Here is a 23,623-nt window from a genome sequence, read left to right as displayed (position 1 = left end):
TGTAAAACGTTTAGCTAATGAAATTGTGTACATTAGGCTGTATATTCCATTGAAAATGAACATTTAAAGTTTGACATGACACATGCAATTTACAGCAACTTTTCTAACGATTAATTGTTTAACCGTTTTTATCCATTTGATATTTGCAATTATATTTTACACATTATTGTTTAGCCACAATAAAGACTTTCAGCACAATGTACCGTTGGAAGAAATAAATCAAAGTTTTGTTATATTAGCCTATAACTAAGATAATATAAAGTCCGCAAATAAGCCGTGGTTGTTACACTGTAACAATCTAAATAAATTCTATAAGGGTCTAGTGGGCAGTAGTTCAATCGGATGCAGAGGAACCACCTCTGTGCATGGTGACGTTGATTGTGATGCTGACGAGGAACTAGTTTCAACAAGACTAACAAAACGTTACTTATCTGACAAGGTGTTTCCCTCAACCTTTGGTCGGTTCTTTTAACATATGCTACAGTAGGCAACACGAATCTTTAATCGCTCCTCAACAGACGAGTTGAACTTCTGAGGTGAAAGGCGCAAGTGAAGGACGAGAATCTGTATATCAAATCCTCCATGAACGGATTATAATCGTACAGGTCGTAAAAAGGTAAGTGGCTTTAAAAGTATGTTTTACTCCTCATAAGGAAACTTCAGCGTCTCTTTTTATCTCGGTTGCGTTTATATCTGCGTGTTGAACTCATTAATTGTTTAGCTGCTGTAAATTGTATTTGGGGAACAAACGCGAACGTGCAAATCAATCGATGGCATCACGAGCGCGTGGCAGACGCTTGAGTGTAGACATCGGATTTTTGGACTTAAAAAAAAACATTGGATAAAAAAGTACTGTTTTCAATTCACACCCTGGTGTATATCTTTGTAAATGTGCTGCTTTTTTAATGCATATGGCCATGAAATAGATCTATATGTCTAGACACGTATTTCATGTCAACGTGTTTATTTGTATTATTAAACACGTTTTTGTAGTTCTTGTGTAAGATGATGACTAATGTAAGGCACCCGTTAGTGTGTAAAATGATAAATAATTTACGAATGTGCTTTGGTTTTATTGTGAATGCATTTCTTACTAAGTAATTACAAAGTAATGACTTGTAAGTCAAGTAGAGTTAGTATTGAAAGACAAAGTTGTAAAGTTGATGGATGTCTACAAGTAACAATGTTAATGGTATACAAAATACCAATAAAGGCTTTTAACAAAACATATTGTTGTAATACAGCATAGTTAATACATTGCACCTATTTCCTAGAAGTCGAACTCTTTCTCTTGACATGCCGCATGTCAGTATTGGCTTAGTTTGTGATTATCTGTTATTTTATGTATTTCTCATTGACTACAACTTTTATATACTGTACAGTTAACCTCCTCTTGTAATTATGCCTTCCAGAATATGCTCGAGGATTTGTTTTTTATAGAAGAAGAGCTGGCCTGACTTGTTTGAGTTGTAAATGAGGTTAAGGGGAGAAAGCAGTAAAGGCAAAATTCAGACTCACCCTCATTCACTAATTTCCGACAGAACCTGTTTTCCTGGTTTACTCTGGTTGCTTTCTCACTATTTGCATGCTTATAGGTTAAATTTTAGCAAAAGTCTCTGTGTCCGCGGACCCATGCTTTCATCCAGTGGTAATAAAGTACACAATAGCCGAAGCACGGAGACACAAAGTCCACCTTTGCTTATGGTTATTATAAGGCACGAAGAGCTGTTTCTGCTATATAATGGCAAACCTTTAAACTGTCTGTAAATATTTGTAAGAGCTATTGGGTCAAGTGAATAGATTAAAACCACACCAACGTACACTCAAACAAACAAACAATGAAGGGATTCATGTTAAGAGTTTGCATAACACATTATGTTTAGGCTTTGTTACAGCTCAAACAAACCAAACATATTGCGTTTTGTGAGCCCACGTACACCAGTTTGACGACATGTCTCACTATGAGGTATCAATATTGTCACCAAACTTTAACATGTTTGACTGTAGTCAAGACATATGTGTGTTTCCTTTACCGTTTTTATACCGTGCTTTGGCTTCCAATTGTCTCATAATGATGGAGCGTGTCACAAATAACAAAAAACGTAAAGCCAACAGACATAGTAACCATATCTATAAACACGCTCCCCAGGTCAGCAGGCATGCTGTAAATGTCAATGTTGAGTTAAATGATTTATAACACGCAATTAATTATTTAAACATGGCCGTGTGAATAATTAAACATCGCAGCTACTGATTGAAAATAACTAAACATTTTGGAAAAATATTGTTTACACTTAAGGTTTCACAAGTTATACATATTACAGGCTTTCAATGAGTGAAAGTTAAAGGCATAGTTCACCCCAAAAAGGAAAATTGTGTCAGCATTCACTTACCCTCAGATTGTTCCAAACATGTATAAATATTTTTGTTTTGCTTAACACAGAGGTGGATATTTGTAAGAATGTCAGTAACCAAGCAGATATCGTTCTCCATTTACGGCTATAGCAGGGAAAATAAATACTATGGGAGTCAATGGTGATCTGCTCTGCTACTGACATTCTTCCAAATATCAGAACTGGGACATTGCAGAACAATAACATTTATAAAGTTTTGGAACAACCTGAGGGTGAAGAAATGACAGACTTTCATTTTTTTTGGTGTACTATCCCTTTAAGTCGTTGCCTGTATGTGTCTTCAGAGACAGAAAAGCTGGGGGATGAGATGCCATCTGAAAACATTGGTCCAGTTAGCGGCTGGTCTTTTCATATTGGCCAGCGTCTACATCATGCGGAGACCACCGTCGGAAAACAAGGTAAAACACTGTCTTTGTTTAATCTTTGACAAGAGAGACTGACAAATAAACTGGTCGATTCAAAAATACCTCAGACAAGTTACAGTGATAGTTCACCAAAAAAATGAAAATTCTGTCATCATTTATTAACCCCCTTGTCATTTCAAACCTGTATGACTTTCTCTCTTCTGCAGAACACGAAACAAGATATTTTGAATAATGTTGGTAGCCATACAGCTCCTGCATCCATTCACTTCTATTGTATCGACACAAAACCAGTGCGAGTGAATGAAGGCCAGTTAACAACATTCTTCAAAATATCTTGTTTTGTGTTCTGCAGAAAAGAGTAAGAAATGTTTGAAATGACATGAGGGGGAGTAAATGATGACAGAATTTTCATATTTGGTTGAACACTTTGAAGTCCCCGTAAACCGGAAGTTGTGATCGTTTTTACTTCTGTATTCTGACACATTTTAAACAAACTTTGGCATTATGCTGTAGACGCTCTTTCTGCATGTGTTGGGTGAGAACAACGCGAGCGTGCTGCTTTCGTCTGCAGTTTTAAAATACATTCTTGATGTGCCAAATTCGAAGATCATCACTTTAGTCTCTCAACTGCGCTACTGTTTGTGGTTCACTGCTGTATCAATGTTGATTGATTTATTGTATGTGCAGTCATTGGCCTGGATCTGGGACAGAGAGACTTGGCCTGAAGAGATTAAGAGCCATTACCTCCGTTTCAATGTTTCCATTAAACTTCTGGCAGGAGAACCTCAGCAGACCAAGAGTAAGTTTATCTATTTCTTATATAATTGGCATGCACACATTTTTAATACAATAAATCTAGAGCAAAAGGCATCTGGAGCAAATCACTTTACCATTTAATGTAGTAAAATCGTACAATCTGAGTTTCTTAAATGCAACCAGTGACTTTGTCACTTTGCAGAGTATCTAACAGTCGGACTTGCGTCTGTGAAGAGGCAAAAGGACAGTTACCTTCAGAGCACCCTTAAGTCAATCTTCACTCAGTCCTCTGAGAAGGAACTGGCTGAAATGGTGGTAGTCGTCCTTCTCGCCGACTTTGACCTCAACTGGGTCCAGCAGACCGTCCAGACGATTACGGAGGAGTTCTCCCAACACCTCTCCAAAGGCCAGTTGTTGGTCATCCACGCCCACCAGGGGAGCTACCCTCCGCTTACGGGCCTGAAGAGTAACTTCAACGACGCTCCCAAACGCGTGACCTTCCGTTCAAAGCAGAACGTCGACTACTCCTTTTTGCTCCATTTTTGCAGCAACCTCTCCCAATACTACATCATGTTGGAGGACGACGTGATCTGCTCCAGAAATTTCCTCTCGAGCATACGCGAGCACGTTCACTCGTTGTACGCCTCGAAGTGGGCCACGCTGGAATTTTCCAAGCTGGGCTACATCGGGAAACTTTACAAATCGCGTGACCTGCCCACTTTGGCGCGCTTTCTGTATAATTTCTATCAGGAAATGCCCTGCGACTTCCTGTTGACACATTTCCGCACCTTGTTGATGCAGGACAAAGTCATTCGGTTTCGTCCGTCTCTGTTTCAGCATGTAGGCACGTACTCGTCTTTTCAAGGCACCTTAAATCGTCTGAAGGATGAGGACTTCCTTGATGAACTCGCCGATAACCCGCCAGCAGACATTAACACAAACATTCCAGCTTTCACCACCTACACGCCCGACCGGGCCTATAACCAAGACTCTTCTTATTTCTGGGGCACGTCTCCTATCGGCCCTGAAAGCTATTTCTTCGTGGCCTTTCACAAGCCAGCACTGGTCTCCCGTGTGCGAATCCTAACGGGGCTGGAAGGGAAAGATTTGCTCGCCTCTGCTGTAGTGGAGATTGGGAGGACTCTGTTGAAGAAGGAGTCCAAGATGGAATGCTCAGGGTTAGAGACGCTGGGTTCACTTCAACAAGGAAAGTTCGATAAGTCAGATATTGAAAAACTGGTGAACACGAACTCTTCGTGCGTTCAGATCCGAGTAACAGCCGAACAGTCGGACTGGGTCGTTATAAATTACTTTCAGATCTGGACCGTTAAGGCTTACAGATCACATGACGAGAACATCGCAACATAAAAGTTAAATAGACACACATTTGGGGAGACAAAGCCTGCCATTACACCGCTGAAGTTCACTCGCAACTACTTCATCTGTGGATTCAGAATGTGCAACATCTAGACCGAACAAAACCAGGCAAACATAGTTTACAAGTTACTTGTTGACCAATTATCTTTTCATAACTTATATTTTCATGCATTTGACAGACATTTGACTACAAGGTATACATTTTGTGGGTTCTTAACTTGTTACTTTTAGCCTACACATGAAAATGCAATGTTTGAACTAAAATGCACTAACTAACTAACTCATGAATGCTTTGGAGTACAGACCTATGGTGGTCTCATTTGAAAGAAGACACTTGGAAGATTATTTCTGTTTTTTTTTTTACCATTTTTTATTTATTTTAGTTTATATTTACTGCTATAACTAACTATAAAAATATTATAGTTAAAAAACAAAACAAATCTATATGACTCGGCCTTAAAATGTCAAAAGGTCAAAGTCCAAATTACTTTTTTTAATGAAGTTTGAGCTTGATGGACCAAATGATGTTTCTTTTAAATGTTTTAGCTGCAGTACCACAATAATCCAATAGGGGCAACGTTTGCTTTTGATCTGACATTGGACACCATACACCATAACAGACATTAAGATTCTTCGTTTTCAATTGTTTTTATTCCTCACATGAAGAGACAATGAAAAATTAGACAGGACCGTGAACAACATCACGAAAAAACATGAAATGTACAAGATATTGTAGTTTATGTTTATTGTTATAACAAACTATACAAATGTTGTGTTTAGATTTTATTTAAAAAACAAACAAAAAATCGATATGTTTCGGCCTAAAAATGTCAAAAGGTCAAAGTCCCAAGTACAACCAGTTTTTTTTATGAAGTTTGAGCTTGATAGACCAAATGATGTGTCTTCTGTGTGTTTAAACTGCAGTACCACAATAATCCAATAGGGGCAACCTTTGCTTTTGATCAGACATTGGACACCACAACAGACATTGAGATTCTTCTTTTTCAATTTTTTTTTATTCTTCACATGAAGAGACAATAAAAAATGAGACAGGACTGTCAAATATTGAAGCAAATGAAAGTCTTCCGCTGGCGGAACAATGTCATTTAGCCGGACCAGGTTAAACCCATGTCATTGGTGTTGTAAGCTATATTCTTTACCTGTCAAGTTATAGGAACCCTTTGAAAAAAAATATATATATATTTTAAAAACATTTTGCTCTGAAGGTACATCTCGGAATGTTTAAAAAGAGTTATGTGGAAAAAAACATTAGTTTATTTTCATTACAAAACCAAAAATTCTATTAAAATGTAAACTGTATTTCTTTTTAAATATATATATTTTTTTATGAAAAAAACATTTTAATTTTATTTTAAAATGAATGTTATCTATTTTATGAGAGTTTATTCCAAAATGTGGATAAAAAATAAAAAAGAATAAGTAAATTATCCTAACTTTTGAATGGCAGTGAACAGTATGTTTATACCAGAGCCATTGAGAGAGAGAGTCGCGGCAACTCTGTTGACCCCAATGGAACAGTTTTTTCACAGCAATGGCGGTTCATGGATACTCTCAATAGTTCCTGGAAGGTACTAGTTACGAATGGAACTGTGACTAAACAGACCAACTGAGGTAAACTTGTAACCAATTTAGAGACGAAAGCCATTTAAAGTGAAAACATAACTTCCTGGAACTATCTGAAGGCTCCATGAATCACATGACATTGTCTTCCCATGTCTTCCTCTGATTTATACAAAACCCTTGACCAACAGAGGATAGAAAAAGCTTATCTGGGGATTTATAAGCACAATGGAACACACAATTAAAAGGTGTCTATTATGGCTGTCAATGGACAAAAACATTGAGTGTATAGTTTGACAAGGAGGATTATCTGTCATAGCAATAGGTGGTTGACTAGCTACCAAAGACATAGATTTTTTAATGAAGAAATTATGGGAGAGGGAAATTATAAATTTTCGATGCACTTTTTACATAAATTACCCTAAAACTGACTGTCAACTAAATGTCAGAACGTGACCGGTTTGTTACAGGGCAGGATGTGTAAGAACGAAAAAAAGCAGTAAAAGATTTTGCAAAAAGGGAAAGCAGGAAAGGGAAACATTATGGAGTCTTGATAATGAAATACAATTTGGAAAATTACAGAAACATTTATTTAAAATTTCAAGTCTTCGGAAAGGAGGCCAATTTGAAAGGTGCTTGGCGTCCCCTAGGGGTAAAGAGCTAAAAAGCTCAGTTCTCTATAAAATTGTCGATACAGCACTTGCTCACAAGAACAATATATTATTTTTGTTTAATTTTATTTGAAATGATCTTACATGTATTGATGTGCACTGTATATTTATTTTAAAGTTTTATGTTTGAAATCACTGTTGAAAACTGTTCATAGTAGATGATTATTTACCAAATCGACATGAGGTTTATTTAAATATCATCTTGAATCATATGCATATAAGCCAACTTAGAATATTAATACAGTATATATATATATATATATATATATATATATAAATATTACATAACTTTAAATCGTTGCATACTGCCCCTAAAGTGTTAACGTTTTTGTTTACATGCAAATGTGTTACTAGTCATTTTTATACCAGTTTGTTTTTTGTCATCTTAAGCTGTGATGTTTACTTGATCGCTTCAGTTGTTTTATGGAATCCTAGCCATTGCACTAATATAGCTTACAGTAAAATAACTGTGCACCTGCAACCTGCAGGATCTCTTTAATAACTTTCCAGCCCACTTGACACCCTAAAGTCTTGTCTTTGTGTTCATGTTACTGCTGCACTCTTTGGCTGGTCACCCTCTGCTGGCCTGCACAGGGTTTGGTGACTTGTAATAAAAAATAGGCAAGGGTCATATATCCTTATGACCTAGTTTTTCTGAAGCAACCCGAGTGTATCATGTTGCCCTCCAGCCAGAACTTTCATGTCCCCAGCTCAACGTGACCAGGCCCACTTGTTGGTGAGTTTCGGCGAATGTAACCGATTGCACAACCATACATTATGTCTGCAGTGCACCTCACCACAGAGAATGTTTCTGTTAGAAAGGGCTCAGGTAACATCCTAATTATATATACAGTCCTCTAACCCTGACCCTGTGATAGTGAACTAAACATACAGACACGCTTCAGTCACAATTAAATGGAGTCAAGGGCCAGACCCACAGCTCATCCCGTCCCAAAAAAATATTTTTACCATCATGATCAATGCTGAATTTACCTAAAAAATGTAATTGAAAGTTTATTTCAGGGGATTTGTAGATTTTATGTGATTTTCGTTGTCGTTGTTTGTGCAAATGAAGAGTTTTATATATAGCTTGATTTATACCTAACAATAAAGGGTTATTTATTAAAGGGCTTGTTAGATATTCGGGTTGTGCTTCTGTGTTTTGTCACAGCAAACAAAAAGTATGGTTAAAGATCCCTTTACGGTTCATTGTGAAAATATGTCGGGAATATTTTATTGGTTTTTAGAGTTTATAAAACATGATTTGAATAAACCAGATTACATTACATTCCACTCATGAGTCTCTTGGGGGTCAGAATAGTTTCTTAACAGCTACACCTATACAGTACAACTGTACATTTATTCTATAGCATAGTATACTATAGTAATTTAAAAATACTACCATTTTAAAAAATATATATTTTAAGCATAAAAGATAGCACGTCATAATATAGAATTTATATTCAGGATGTTTCAAATTTAATCATTTATTTTTTCACAACAATATTTTCCATCGAGGACTTGTAAAACGTGTTAAAAAAATGTTTATTTACCTTAAAAGTCACAAAGCATCACCTTCATACATTAATATGTTATATCCTTGTCTGAGCTATTTAAACCCATTGAAGTATTCCATGAATGAATGTAGAAGTATGAATACTGTGTTATAAATCACAAACTGTACAGTGGGTATTTTTGTATTTTCTCAGTACTTTCTAATAAAAAGATACATTAGCATGAACTCTGGAATGTTAAGTGTGAGGAATAATTCTTTATCAATATGAACATACAAATGTATATATAAAATATGAATATTACAGCAAGTTATGTTCTTTGTAGTATTGTTTTGCGTAAATGTAAGCCATACAGAAACTCAAGCTCATATTTGTTTGAATTAAGTTTATAATAATAACTTTATTGTTATATTTCTTTGATTAAAATGTATTAATTTATTAAGAAATATTATACCATGCTGAATAGTGCCATACACATACTTTAGTTACTGTACATTCGAATAGTTCATACACATTTTTAATGTAATAATCATATTTGATCATTAACCAACATTTCAACAATATTTGTTAATGATTAAATGAGCATGTTAATTGAAGTTCTAATGAAGCACTGTATACAGGTTGATGGTTGCCATAGTTGCAGTCTGGAAGCATGCTGTAGCAGGCACATGTCCCAGCGGAGAACAGGCAAGCATTAGTGGGGATTAGACTCAGAAAATATTGTCCAGGTGGACAACAATACACGTGAAATACGGTGCTGTCTTCATGCAGCCATGTTTACTCGCCAGTTTCTTGGTCTTATAAGAAAAACAAGAGGATATGGAGAACAATTGTTCGGGATTATTCAGTATAATCGGCAGAAAATTCATCAGATGAAAAAAACAGACAATGGACACATCTCAGAAATCACATCCTATGTAAAACAGTGTAAAAGTGCAATTGTGCAGATGAGATTCAAAGAGGAAGAGTTCATTTACAAAAACAGATAACTCTGTTTAAAAAATCTATTTTAAAATGTTCATACTAAAAAACAAATATTAATCAAACTAAAGTTGGGTTAGGTAAAAAAAACATGATAACATATTTAAAAAACATGTTTTTTTCTTCCTTATACGACCCTTTGAACTTTGGTGTGATTTGGTTGATTAGTGAATAGTAAACAATCTTAGTAAATAAATATAAGATGTTTTTATATCTGACAAAAAAATTAAAAGACAGAAAGAAAACTCTTTGTGTTGTTTAAAATGTTTTGTTCATTGTTGTCATTTTATTATTTTTACTGTGTTACTATGTATAATTTGATTAGTTGTTTTTTATGTTTTATCATTTTTCATGATGCGCTACATGATGATCACTTACTTTTATAAGAAACATCTTAAAATCTCACAGATAGAGATACACATCGGGTATATTGTTTGCATCACTTAATATGTAGCCTATCTACAACAAACAATTTTGAAGAAATTCCTTTAAAATTTTACAATCAAGTCTTGGTGCATAACCAGTTGCTTGGCTGAATGTTAGAAATTACTCCTATCATGAGACGTAATATTTACATTAAACGTATAACATATGATGGTTATAATGTGGCATTGATTAAAATGCATCCTATTGGATATAAATATTTGTATATTCGTCATATGTGTAATCGAATGGTTTAACACAACATCTTAACAAAGAATTAACAGCATGAGGTTTCCTTAAAAATATACAGAGCGATGCATAACTACCAATTCCACTGTACACTTTGTGTTACATAAAGTGATGTTGAAAGGAGGCTGCGTGTGGCCATTTGCCGTGGTGTCACGTTGATAGTGACACTGTTGATTTCCAGTGTGGAGGATCATCCTGAAGACCCTCCCTCCCTTCTCGGCAAGATAAGAGGAACGAGGATCATTTGGTGCAAGAGTGAGTCCAAAAGCAAACAGGGACCTTTGACCACCTTCAAAATTTGGTAAAATTTGCACCTCTATAGATGCATCTTTTGTTCACACACTTGATGTGCACACATTTAGACACATAGTAAAATGTTTGTTAGTAATAGTATCACAATAACATCTTGGTCCTTGTTTCTTTTCTGGAGTTTGGATAGGTGCCTGCTGAATATGGGGATGTTATTTTGTGTCCTGCTCATTCTGTTCGGTGGAGATGTCATCATGGCCTGTTCATTGGAAAACTACACACTGTACGTGGACAGACACGAGTGCGGTCATTGCATGGCTATCAACACAACCATATGCAGCGGAATGTGCTTCACACAGGTAAGACTCCCTCTCTCGCATGACCGTTATTTTTCAACATGATATTTGTGTTGTAATTGAGCACACTTGTTTCATGTTGTTATTGTGTCAGGGATTTGGATGGTGTACTAAGGGCGCTATTAAAACTCTTATCTTCCAATTCTTATTTTCCAATTCTGCCGTCAACGTTGAAAGTTCAACGTATACTGTATGCAAGCTGTTTTCAAACAGGTCATTTTGTGTAAATATAGATATCTTGATAGAATATTTAGAAAGAAAACAGGCTTGATTTGTTATGGCAAAGACATGCAGCTTTAATACAGCCGGTATTATGTTTTTAAAATAATATTTTCTCTTTAAAATAACCTGTAGTGATTTATAAAAGATATGTGATAATATAGGAAAGGATTTACAATCTCCTAATGTCAAGCGGAATGATACATATATTTATATAAAAGGTATTAAATCGATTTAATATTTTTATAAATAATTTTATTTTTAAAATAAAAACATCAGGAGCAAGTTATTCTGCATAAATTAAGTGTGTGTGTGCTCGTGTGCGTGCAAGTGAAAAAGACAGAAAGCATGATTAAGTGATACTAAAGAATATTTTCTTTGTAAAGTTTTGGAGTTCTATAATTATGAAAAAGCAAATATACAAGACATAAAAAAATGAACTTTTAAAAGAATAATATTAACTTATACATTTTAAAAAGAGTTGTGGATGCACAAAACAAGGGATTCTTTAAATATTGGGAAAATTATTATGACTGTTTTTCAATCACTTTCTTTTTACCGATTAAATTGCTTTATACTTTACTACTTTTCACTTTGGACTTTCAACAATTTTTATCCTAATACACTGTGACATTTGTCATACTTTTGTAATTTTTGGTCACTTAGATATACTTTTCGTCTGTTCATGTTATTAAAAACTCAGCTCAGCTTTGAGAAGAATTTAAGAAGATTTGGTAAAACTTACAATACATGTGCAAAGTTTATGAAGAGAATGCTATAAAGAAGCTCATGAGAATGACCACAAAATATTACTACATGAGAAAATTAAAAAGATCAATAAAATATCAATTTCAATCCATAATTGCTTTTTTCGTATGCGTTTTTTGTTTTTATGCATTTTTTGTCATGTTTGAATAAATCCAATATTCCATGCACTTTTCTGCCATTGCTTTTTTCCCCAGATAATTTTGTCCGATAAATACAAAAATGTCTGGTGTTTTGTCCATTTTGTGCCATACATCTCATCAGATATTATACTAATATACCCCCGGACATCACTTCTGGTCTCTACTGAAACAATACACCCTGTACCAATCTACCATAGTGGCATGGTGTAATTAATCCTTATGAAATCATGACAGATGTTTTTTTGTCAGTGCATTACACTGTTCACTCTTGTATGTGGCAGGATACCAACGTGCCAGGATTTGTGGGCAAGCGTTTCCTGATTCAGAAGGGATGCATGCACCGCTCTCTGGTCTATCGTGCTGCCAGGATGCCCGGCTGTCCTCACCACATTGACCCGGTCTTCTTTTATCCGACGGCCCGGCGATGCCGCTGCATGAAATGCAACACCACCAAAAACGAGTGTGTCCACAAGCCCAAACGCATGCCTAACAAATGCTCCGAACACCTGCGTGCTGTTTGAAATGATTAAATTCATAATTTTCCTTCTCTCATTAGGAGTTTTGCTTCAAATTGTGCATAACAAAGAAGTTTAAGAAAAGAAAGGATGATCAAAAGCTAATAGTTTTATTTAATGGTATATACATTATTTATAAATCATAACAATTACATAAAAATGACCCTAAATGTATTTTTATACATGCGTGACTCAGTGTTCCCGGTGAGAGAAAGTGGGCCGGTTCTTCTATCTGTCTCTGTTTGTACGTTTTTGAAACGGAAAAACAAAATCATGTCATATATCTGCTCTATTACATAATGTGAAATGTGGTTTTTGTGATGAAATTAGAACTACTTTATTATTGTCACTAGTTTCACAGTCGAGAATTGATTTCCATTCATTTGAATTTTTCCTCTACCAAAAAGATTTCAAAAAGATCACTGTCATATCATAATATATTGTGAACTATTTGAAAAACATTGATGTCAAGCCTTTTAGAGAGTTTTCCAGTAAGCAAACATGTCCGATTTTTATCAGTTCTGCAGTTTGTGACTGACTATACAATAAAATAATTGAATTAAACATTTTGTTGTACATTGTTTTACATTCACACTTCACTGTGTTTTAATATTTGTGTCTAGATGGTTTCAGTGGCAACAACATAAACAAACGCTGTGTGGCCCTAACTTAACTTCCGGTATAGACATCGGCAAAGAATCAATAACAATACAACAGTGCTTGATACAACAATTTAAATACTTACAAATTAAAATTCATCAGCAATATTGTTCAGTGTTATGTAATTTGCATGTAACATTTATAAACAGAGTGATTTTATCGCAAGACTTTTGAGAATTTGTATTTATTTATCAACAAGATCTACATGCTAACGGAAGTAGTTGTTGTTTTATGCAAAACATTCTGTTTTCAATCACATTCTCTCGTTCATTGTCATAGCTTAGTTGACAAATATACAGTGTCCTATGGTGAGACGATGAAAATAAATCTCTCTTATGCTATTTTATATTATAAATGTTAATAACACAAAATAATACTACCAGTTTGTTTTCAACCAGTTTGTTTTTGCTGTCACAGGACAGATGTACGATTTATTAGTCAACCCAGTATAAAAGTAAAAGAATAGTTAGCTAAATGCTGAGTAAAAATAGCAACACAAAACAGGGAATTGAAATTCTCCGATAGTCTCGTAACCCAACATTTTATGATGGTGTGTGTAAAATCTGTGAATATTTAAATATGTTCCAAGGATATTATAGTATGACTGCATTGATGTTTTCACAGAACGAGTATTATAACATAGTCTATCAATATTAACTCTTGGAAGAAAGTGTTTGTAAATGAAAACATAAGAATTCTTAATGAATTAAACATACTGATATAATTAATATTTCATTTCTTTTTGTTATTATACATACTTGCACTATTTGTACGCAGCTGCAGTTGCTTTGGCAATGCGAATGTTCATTTTTTCATGGCAATAAAGCACACTTAAATTGAAATGATTTAAAGAAGTGGAATCCATATTCTTGAACAGTTGTGTGTATATTAATATCGTTATAATGCTATTAACATTTTTTGCATAACCTTGAAATAAACACTGAACACATGTTACCAATTGTTACTTTAGACAAAGAAATGATGATGTGCTACTTAATTTTTTGTAGTATGAAAATGTATTATTTTAATGTTTACAAGTTAAGCAAATTCAGAATGACTGTTTCTCACACTTTCTATTAACTTATCAAATAATCTAAGTTATTAACAAATTCACATTAAACTTGACCAGTCCTGCTTACTGTGCAGTGAGCATCTAAAGTATGGCAGCAGTATTGCTGTTTCAAATCAAGCTTAGTGTTGTCAGAATGGATTATTTATGGTTTTGTAAACGATAAATAAAATGACTTTTTATTTATTATTATTTATTAAAATACCTGTTAATCTCTATACTGTATTATTCACTGCCATCACTGGTTTTAATATATGAAACTGAATTAGCTTTTTATTTGTAAATTGACTTCAATTCAATTAAAATGAAACTTGTTCAATAAAATTGAATTGTTATGTTCACTCATTGTCAAGTTTTTTGAGAGACTTTATGTTTAAAGTTGTGTAAATGTTTAAGGTACTGAGATCACTGTGGGGCTATCTAAGGTGAAATGTCAAGAGCATTAAAATGACTGAATGAACCTGACAACAATATTTACTGAATCTATTTAGATTGATTCAATGATGTGAAATAATATTTGACTTGACGAAAATCTATTGATTTAGATGTTTCTGTGTAGCACATTTTTATTTATTTTCAGTTTGTAGAAATAGCTCTATAATATAAGAACAGTGTATCTTGATCAAGGGCACAATGGTCATTGTTTCTTTCAATGATAAACATTAAACAAAATGTGTGGACGTGCATGAAAGACATTGTTTCTGTTTTCCATTTGTCTTTGATTTATTTGTAGCTAAAAAGTAACACAAAGACAGAAACATTTGCTGGTAGACATTAAAATAATCGGTATTTTGACATCTTTTGTTTCATTATTATATAAGAGAAACTGCAAGCCTTTAACATATGCGATAAACATTATTTCAAGTAGAAAATTAAGATCAAAAAGAAAATTGAAACATATATTAAATATTTTAGTAAAAAGCATTCAGAAACAATAAAATACAATAACATGCTAAAGGCACAAAATTGAACATTTCTTTTAATGCTTTGTCTAAACGGCAAAACAAATTATTGCCATATAAAAGTAAAATCTACTTTAAAGTACCAAGTTGTCACAAATTACAATTTGCCAAAAACTTTTTTCACATTCTGATTTATTGTATTGGGGCCAATAATTAAAATAATCAAGTAAATATTTTACAATTGTTCCTATTATGAGATTTAGATTTCAGAAAATGTAAATCTCTAAATTTGGTTCAGTTTAGTTTTCTCCCATAAAATCTCACGTTCAGTGCCTAATAACATCTTTACATTAATTCAGTACCTAATAACATCTTTACATTAATACTAAACATAAAGAACAACTTGACTTTTGTTCTTTAATGTAATATTACGTTTCTCACACAGCATAGGTTGTTCATCAGTAACAAAAACTCTTGTAAAAAAGATCAATTATCGAAAACACAGACAGATTGGAATAAAATCAATACATCAAACCATTTCATTTCACAATTTACAGATCCAGGACACTAAATTTGTAACTTTTTAACAAAACGGTTTATTCAATTTACTTTTTTAAATTGTTAAATGCAAATCAAAAAGAATGCATCAGTGATTTACATCCCTCTGAGGAACACGGTTTAAAAATGATTTCATTAAAAATATGTTTTCAACTGATTTAAATTAACTATTGTTTTACTCAGTTTACGTTGTTAATAAGTTAAAATACATTAGAAAATGTTTATGTAACAAATTCAAAATAAAATCTCTTGCATGTTTTATGACGGAATCTTGAACAATCCCTTATTTGAAGTCACTGTGTTTGCCGAACAAATATAAATGGAAACATTACAGAATTATTTGCATGCTTCAAAGAAGATCCGACATAGAAAGAACTCATGGTCAGTTATATTATGTATTTTCAGTATGTGTGTGAAGGAGTGTGTGCATATCTGTGCATGCCTGCTGTAAGAAGATCCTTCACTTCTGATTGGCTGTGCTGTCAGTCATCACGTACAGTGACGGGCTTGACAGGCGGTGATGCCTGAGGCTTTAGGGAGGGGTGAGTGCATATAAACCCTCTCCATTCCTTTGCTCAGTGACTGCACCTCTGTCTACCTGAGTCCTGTAGACCAAACCAACTTCTCACGATGACTCAACAACCAATCAGGTATGAAATCGATTTAAATAGAATAATGCTGATGTTGATATGCTTTTCTAATGTGCTGATTTTATACAAAATGAAAGTTCAAAAAGATAATAGGAAAAATGATCTTTTGAGAATATTCATTTCATTATGTACAACATGCAGTGTATCCAATGCTGTATTTCTGAATAGTCAATTGTGAAATGGAGCTTATGCACATTTTCCAGTATTAAATATAAATAATAAATTGTGCATTGGGGCATATATATATAAAAAAGTGTTTCATTTTTTTTTTTGAACATGAACATAACAGCATACGTCAACATTGCTTTAAAAAACTTTAACCAAATATCATTTCAGTTTTGAGCATGTCACTTATTCTTCTTCTGTAAATCCTTGCTTGAGTTACATTATAAGACCTTTGTCTGTATGTCGTCCTTGATCTCTTGGGTTCCTCACTAGCCTCCCTGCTAAACTCATCAATGGCGGAGTTGCTGGACTGGTGGGTGTTACCTGCGTGTTTCCCATTGATCTGGCCAAGACAAGACTCCAGAATCAAAGAGGAAACCAACAGGTCTACAAAAATATGTGCGTTTGGGTAACTTCAAGTTTGTTTTCCATTACGGGTTCTAATCTGAGCAAAATGACAAACCTTAAATCCTTCTCCGAATTCTCCCTCACCTGCATAAACCCAAACATGTCAACAAAAAGACAAGACAAAGCACAGAATTCCTAGAAAGTGAGATTTGTGGAAATAATTACTTGTCATGCACTGACGCCAGAAAACTTTGACTTTGCAAGCCGATGGTCTGTTAGTTTTAGTGTATTCACTAGATCACGAGTGTATTCATATTAAAGATGAACACTTTGGCAGTTGAGGGTAATCCATACTGCAGTTGTCACTTGGTGCGAACAAAACTCTAGCAAACATGAATACAGGCATAGTGTCTTGAATAGCAGGGTAATAACTTGAATATAATAATTGTTGGCAATCATACTTACTAAATATGAACAAGGTAAGACATGCCCCTGAAATGTAATCCATCTAATTTTATGCACTTTTGGGGATTCTTTTTCTAGAAACCTTAAATCCTTCTCCGAATTCTCCCTCTCCTGCATAAACCCAAACATGTCAACAGAAAGACAAGACAAAACACACAATTCCTAGATTTGTGGAAATTATTGTGGAAATTATTACTTGTCATGACGCCAGAAAACTTTGTCTTTGTAAGCCGATGTTAGTTTTAGTGTCCACGAATGTATTCATAGTAAAGATAAGAACAGTAATATCTTGTTATTTGGTTTAGGATGGACTGTTTGATAAAGACGGTTCGTTCCGAGGGATACTTTGGAATGTACAGAGGTAAGCAGTTTAAGTACAATTAAAAAACAATTACCTTCATTTATCAGTGACGTACAACTACAAAGTCCCCGAGAACAGCTTACATATAGCGACCTAACTTGATTGACAGAACCAGTTATACAAATCAGGCATTTATACAAAGTGGATGAATGGGACTTGTAAGGGCATGATGCCTTTATCCAATATGCCTATACTTATGTACTTTCATAAATTAACACACCGCACAGAGTTTGATTCAAACAATTAAAAATAAATATTTCATACGTGTAAAAGTCGACATATTATGTTTCGCAAAAAAACGCCTTATAGTGGTAAACATGATATTCAATCCGTTTCTTTGTTTCCAAAAGGTGCTGCAGTCAACCTGACACTGGTGACCCCTGAAAAAGCCATCAAACTCGCCGCCAACGATTTCTTTCGCCAGCGACTCAGCATGGGAGAGTAAGTTCCCTCCGCTTCTGTTATGAAGCAGGTGTAAAACACTGACGAGAACACAGACGACTGACACACGTGTGTGTTGCAGACTCAAGCTGAACGTGTTTCAGGAGATGTTGGCGGGATGCGGGGCTGGGACGTGTCAGGTTATCATCACAACCCCTATGGAAATGCTCAAAATTCAGCTTCAGGATGCAGGTCGACTCGGTGAGAATAAAAGAGTTTTGTACTGTAGACTGAACTCCTCCAGGTTTCTTCAAACCAATCTCATGGCAATTCATAACTATTCTACAAAGTGGCTGATTTGCATGAATTCTTACGATATTTGTTGTTTTGATTTGATCTGCTTTCACAATAGTTATGGTTAGGTTTAGGGGTGGGGCTTAATTTTTCGAATAATTATAAGACATGCGACAATTTATCGACCGATACTAATTAAATGATTTTTTCACACTATTGGCTGAGAAACAGCCGATGATCAGGGCCGATATATCCTGTGGATCAAAAGAGGATAGGAAATGCAATGAATTTGTGCTCTGTATATAGAACATGTTTAGAAACATCACCGGTTTGATGTATTACATGAATTAATAGCATTCACAAATTTGAGAAATATTAATTTAATCTTCAGAATCATTCTTGGCAGAATAATCGGCTGAGAAATTTAGTATCCGTGCATCTCTAATAATTAAACATGATTGTATACATGTTCAGATGAATTCATACAAAATAGCAACATCGAGATCAGGCTTGTGTCTTCAACAACCCTTCTAAGATTTATTAAAATGATATGTATTCTTTCTTGAAAGAAGATTTTACAAGCTGTGCCGATTAATCCTTTCAGTGGCCCAGCAGAGACAGCTGGCTCTGCTTCACACCGTGAAGCTGGGAGCGGCCGGTACGGTCATGAACTGCTCATACAGCATGGGTCCCGTGTCTTCCATCAGGAAAGTGTCGGCCATTCAGATTACCCAAGATCTGCTGCGCACGAAGGGCATCCAGGGACTTTACAAAGGTCTAGGAGCTACCCTCATGAGGTAAGATTTCATCCTGTGACGCAAACACTTTGGCAGTTGAGGGTAATCCATACTGCAGTTGTCACTTGGTGCGAACAAAACTCTAGCAAACATGAATACAGGCATAGTTTCTTGAATAGCAGTGTAATAACTTGAATACAATAATTGTTGGCAATCATACTTAGTTAATATGAACAAGGAAAGACATGCCCCTGAAATGTAATCCATCTATTTGTATGCACTTTTTTTTTCTTCTAAATGTACGTAATAAACTTGCTATTATCTTGAATAATTTTTTTATCGGGTATGAAAATTTGAGCATAACTGCTGAAACACATTTATTAAAATAAAGAGGGACGGCATAACTTTATTTACAGTGGATCCTCTTATCGTTTTTGAATTTTGCACCAATTTAGGAGAAAGTTACGATTTTGGAAATGGTGCTTTACTCACACATGTAGCGTGTGATATTTTGCACGCAAGTTAAATTTTCAATTTGAAGGGAACATATTTACTAAAATGACTCATTTCCTTATATGGACGGATAAACATCTACACTGATCTGAAAAAGTATTTGCCCCCTTCCTGATATTTTATTTCATATTTGTCTTGCTAAATGATTCAGATCATCAAACAAATTTTTATATTACACAAAGAAAACCAGAGTAAATACAAAATGCAGTTTTTAAATGATGGTTTTAGTTATTAAAGGAAATGACAATCCAACATTTCGGACCCTATGTGAAAAAGTAATTGCCCCCTAAACCTAATAACCATTTGCAATTGCAATCAAGCGATTGCGAAAGTCTTTCACAGCGCTGTGGAGGAATTTTCCCCCACTCCTCTTTGCAGAATTGTTTTAATACGGCCACATTGGAGGGTCTTCCAGCATGATCAGCCTTTTTATGGTCGTGCCACAGCTTTTTAAATTGGATTTAAGTCCAGACTTTGACTAGGCCACTCCAAAACCTTTATTTAGATTTTTTTTTGCCATACAGAGGTGGAATTGCTGGTGTGTTTTGGATCATTGTCCCGCTGCATAACCCAAGTGCATTTAAGCTTGAGGTCACAAACCGATGGCCGGACATTCTCTTTTAAGATTTTCTGGTAGAGCGCAGAATTCATGGTTCAATGCAAAGCAGCCCCAGACCATCACACTACCTCCACCATGTTTGACTGTTGGTATGATGTTCTTTTTGGTCAGCAGTGGTTTTCGCCTTGGAACTCACCCTTGGATGCCATTTTTGCACAGTCTCTTTCTTATTGTAGAATCGTGAACACTGACCTTAACTGAAGCGAGAGAGGTTCTTTAGATGTTGTTCTGGGATCTTTATGTCCTCCTGGACGAGTTATGCTCTTGAAGTAATTTTGGTAGGTTGGCCACTCCTGTGATGGTTTACCACTGTTCCATGATTTCTCCATTTGTGGATAATGGCTCTCACTGTGGTTCTCTGGAGTCCCAAAGCCTTAGAAATGGCTTTGTAACACTTTCTAGACTGATACATTTCAATCACTTTGTTTCTCATCTGTTCTTGAATTTCTTTAGATCGTGGCGTGATATGTTGCTATTTGAGATCTTTTAGACGACTACAGTTTGTCAGACAGGTTCTATTTAAGTGATTTCTTGATTCAATAGGTCTGGCAGTATTTAGGCTCGAGTGTGGCTAGTGTAATTTAACTCAGTTATTCAATACATCACAGTTATTCATGATTTACCAAGGGGGGCAATTGCTTTTTCACATAGAGTCAGAAATGTTTGGATAGTTTTTCCCATAATAAATAAAACCATCATTTAAAACTGCATTTTGTATTTCATTACGTCAAAAAAATGTTGATGATCATTTAAGCATGACACATGCAAAAACCAACAAAATCCGGAAGGGGGACAAATACTTTTTCACACCATTGTTTTGTTGCACTTGGAACAACGTTCCTGTTCAAAGATGTACTTAGTTTGTTGATAAGCAAGTATAAAAAAAATGTGTTTAAAACTGTGTCCACGTCTTTTAACAACTGTTTATAAGCCTATACTGGTTTATTTGAGTAACGTTGCTGTCAGGTACGGTTTTAATGGAAATATCAGTTTGACGTCACTTGACCTCAACACAAAAGTATCTAAAACACAATTACATGTTTTAAACAGAGGGGGCAATGTAAAGGCAAACATTACTACTTGAAACATAGTCCTAACCCTATCTCAATTCCCAACCCTTCAAAGACAACTCTAATCACCAAACTAATTTATTCCTAAACCTTTCCCTGAAATTTGACTGGTTGATAGGAAAATCAATAGAGGACTAGGATATGGTTCCCGGAACTTGTCTTGCTTGGGAAATTCACACTTAGCTGGTAGTAAATCTATCCTTATGGGTCTTCATCTTTCAGGGACATTCCATTCTCTGTGGTTTACTTTCCCCTATTCGCCCATGTCAACCAGCTGGGCAAGACATCGGAGGATGAGAAAGCTCCTTTCTATTGGTCTTTTATTTCAGGCTGTGTAGCCGGATGTACGGCGGCTGTAGCAGTCAACCCTTGTGATGGTGAGTGTGCATTCCGCATTAGTCGATACATATATATGTTTGAGCAGATGTAAGGTTTGGTTCGAAGACTAAATCTGATCCTGTTTCTACCCAGTGGTGAAAACCAGACTGCAGTCACTCAATAAAAGCGCAAATGAAGACTCCTACAATGGTGTTACAGACTGCATCAGGTAAAGTGCAGCGTTCTGAGGGGATTGAATCAGTCTCCTCTCCTTTAATATTAACAATGACATTTCCGGTTTATGCAGGAAGATAATGCGGAGGGAGGGACCAACGGCGTTCCTGAAGGGGGCCGGCTGCAGGGCTCTTATCATCGCTCCACTCTTCGGGATTGCTCAAGTGGTTTACTCGATCGGTGTAGGAGAGTTCCTCTTAGGACAAACCCCTTTCAACCTTTACTCTGTTTAAACTCCTCAATGCTCTGAAACAACGTGAATTAAACTTTAAAGACCAAGGAAGCTGATGTGACTAAATATCTGCGGACAAATATTTGGAAGAGGACTGGCAATGGCTTTGGTGTCCTAACATGCTAGCTTTAGCATGCTCATCTGGCTTATTCAGGAAACCACAACACTGCATACGGTTACGTCTCATTTTCTTTTGGAATTGTGACCAGAACCAGAGACAAGTCAGATTTATCCTCAGTGAGGGTTGAGTTGGACGTGTACAGTAATTTTTGCTCAATGTCAATCCGCTTGTGAAGTCGTGACGTAAAGCCTGGTTCAGACCCCCAGTGACAAAGCGAGGCGATGTCATTCATTTCAATGGTAGCCTAGCGACATCCTGTGACAGTGATCGTTGGACACAGGAAGTGGGCCTGTCTAGCGACTCAACTAAGTTGAGATTTTCTCAACCTTATGCGATGAGCGACGTTTGATAGCGCCTACCAATCGGAGTACAGCAAGGGAACTGTCTCTTGACCGTTACTGAAGGGTTTGTTTTTAGATGTTTCTAGGGCAACTTAAGCTAGGAACACCTTCTAACCCCGTAGTAAGAGACTAGCGACACATAGAGACACAGTCGCTGGAGGTCTGAACGCAGGAATACTGTTTCCGGGTCCAAGCCTCCACTGTTTTCCAATGAGGGGACTACTTAAACAGCAGTTTTATATATAAACTATAAACTTATGTGTAGACTACAGTTTCCGAAAATCTCTAACATCAGTATTTTAATAACTTGTGAAAATAAACCCCTGTCTGGACATGTGGGATTTTGCTATGGAGATAAAGTATGTGTGTTTTTTCATAGTTTTACAGCAAACCATCAGTGTATATCAGCAATTTTTGTTGTTTGCCTATGACATCTAATAGCGTGTTTGGACCCGGAAACGGTATATGGCTTTCCATACCGTATGTGGTGGTGTGTCAAGCTTTACAAGCATATCTCAAGAAAGTCTTAATTTTTTTTATTTTTGACATTGTCATTGATAAGATGATTTATTCATATGTCTTCCGATTCACCGTTCAGTCCTATATATCTTGACATTTTGTAATTCTATGTACAGCATTATAGGCACCCTGCTGATTGATATTTGCAGGGAGACATTTCACAAAGGATATTGTTATACAATATATGGGACGATACAAGAGTTGAGGTTGAGTACTTGAATATTGTGCCTCTGATTTTATTTTGTTCAGGGTTTGTCCAAACCTTGTAAAATTCTCCTAGTCAAACTTGAAGCAGGTGTGGATCTTGAACCATTCCAAGAAGCTTAAGTTGTGGTTTGAGAAGGATTTACACTTAAAACATGTCCTGGATATGGAGCAAAACTGAGAATGTAAATTGTGGTTTTGAAACAAGAAACGTTACAAACTAAAAATGTGTTTTGTTGTTATTAACTCTATAATGTCCCCACTATTACGATGTTACAATTACA

At 35.5% G+C, this 23,623-nt stretch overlaps 3 protein-coding genes across 3 annotated transcripts; all 3 read left to right on the top strand.

The window, feature by feature from the left end:
- The first annotated feature begins 12 nt into the window (after positions 1-12).
- zgc:101663 (alpha-1,3-mannosyl-glycoprotein 4-beta-N-acetylglucosaminyltransferase C) lies at positions 13-8,878 on the top strand. The gene is made up of 4 exons (XM_056733198.1): positions 13-616; positions 2,699-2,812; positions 3,467-3,578; positions 3,738-8,878. Exons 2-4 carry the CDS (start codon positions 2,717-2,719, stop codon positions 4,901-4,903), a joined length of 1,374 nt encoding a protein of 457 aa, XP_056589176.1. The 5' UTR covers positions 13-616; positions 2,699-2,716; the 3' UTR covers positions 4,904-8,878.
- Positions 8,879-10,789: 1,911 nt separating this feature from the next.
- Positions 10,790-12,602, top strand: LOC130409544 (thyrotropin subunit beta). Its single transcript, XM_056733577.1, has 2 exons — positions 10,790-10,939; positions 12,345-12,602. The coding sequence occupies exons 1-2, from the start codon at positions 10,790-10,792 to the stop codon at positions 12,582-12,584; spliced, it is 390 nt and encodes a 129-aa protein (XP_056589555.1). The 3' UTR covers positions 12,585-12,602.
- Positions 12,603-16,362: 3,760 nt separating this feature from the next.
- On the top strand, positions 16,363-23,580 carry slc25a55b (solute carrier family 25 member 55b). The gene is made up of 9 exons (XM_056733418.1): positions 16,363-16,417; positions 16,856-16,981; positions 17,701-17,756; positions 18,107-18,197; positions 18,280-18,398; positions 19,036-19,228; positions 21,593-21,747; positions 21,842-21,917; positions 21,996-23,580. Exons 1-9 carry the CDS (start codon positions 16,398-16,400, stop codon positions 22,153-22,155), a joined length of 996 nt encoding a protein of 331 aa, XP_056589396.1. The 5' UTR covers positions 16,363-16,397; the 3' UTR covers positions 22,156-23,580.
- Positions 23,581-23,623: the final 43 nt, after the last annotated feature.

This window comes from Triplophysa dalaica, chromosome 20 (assembly GCF_015846415.1).
Source record: "Triplophysa dalaica isolate WHDGS20190420 chromosome 20, ASM1584641v1, whole genome shotgun sequence".
NCBI classification, from domain to species: Eukaryota; Metazoa; Chordata; class Actinopteri; order Cypriniformes; family Nemacheilidae; genus Triplophysa; species Triplophysa dalaica.
The sequence above is the reverse complement of the archived record's forward strand: the minus strand, read 5'-3'. Positions and strand labels throughout refer to the sequence as shown.

What these genes read in the sequence shown, in the direction of transcription:
- zgc:101663 (XM_056733198.1), top strand. Translation starts at nt 2,717, where the DNA reads ATGAGATGCCATCTGAAAACATTGGTCCAGTTAGCGGCTGGTCTTTTC. An exon ending in GACCACCGTCGGAAAACAAG is followed by an intron (nt 2,813 to 3,466) that starts GTAAAACACTGT and finishes TTGTATGTGCAG; the next exon opens with TCATTGGCCTGGATCTGGGA. An exon ending in AGAACCTCAGCAGACCAAGA is followed by an intron (nt 3,579 to 3,737) that starts GTAAGTTTATCT and finishes GTCACTTTGCAG; the next exon opens with AGTATCTAACAGTCGGACTT.
- LOC130409544 (XM_056733577.1), top strand. Translation starts at nt 10,790, where the DNA reads ATGTTATTTTGTGTCCTGCTCATTCTGTTCGGTGGAGATGTCATCATG. An exon ending in GCGGAATGTGCTTCACACAG is followed by an intron (nt 10,940 to 12,344) that starts GTAAGACTCCCT and finishes TGTATGTGGCAG; the next exon opens with GATACCAACGTGCCAGGATT.
- slc25a55b (XM_056733418.1), top strand. Translation starts at nt 16,398, where the DNA reads ATGACTCAACAACCAATCAG. An exon ending in CTAGGAGCTACCCTCATGAG is followed by an intron (nt 19,229 to 21,592) that starts GTAAGATTTCAT and finishes TTCATCTTTCAG; the next exon opens with GGACATTCCATTCTCTGTGG. An exon ending in AGCAGTCAACCCTTGTGATG is followed by an intron (nt 21,748 to 21,841) that starts GTGAGTGTGCAT and finishes GTTTCTACCCAG; the next exon opens with TGGTGAAAACCAGACTGCAG.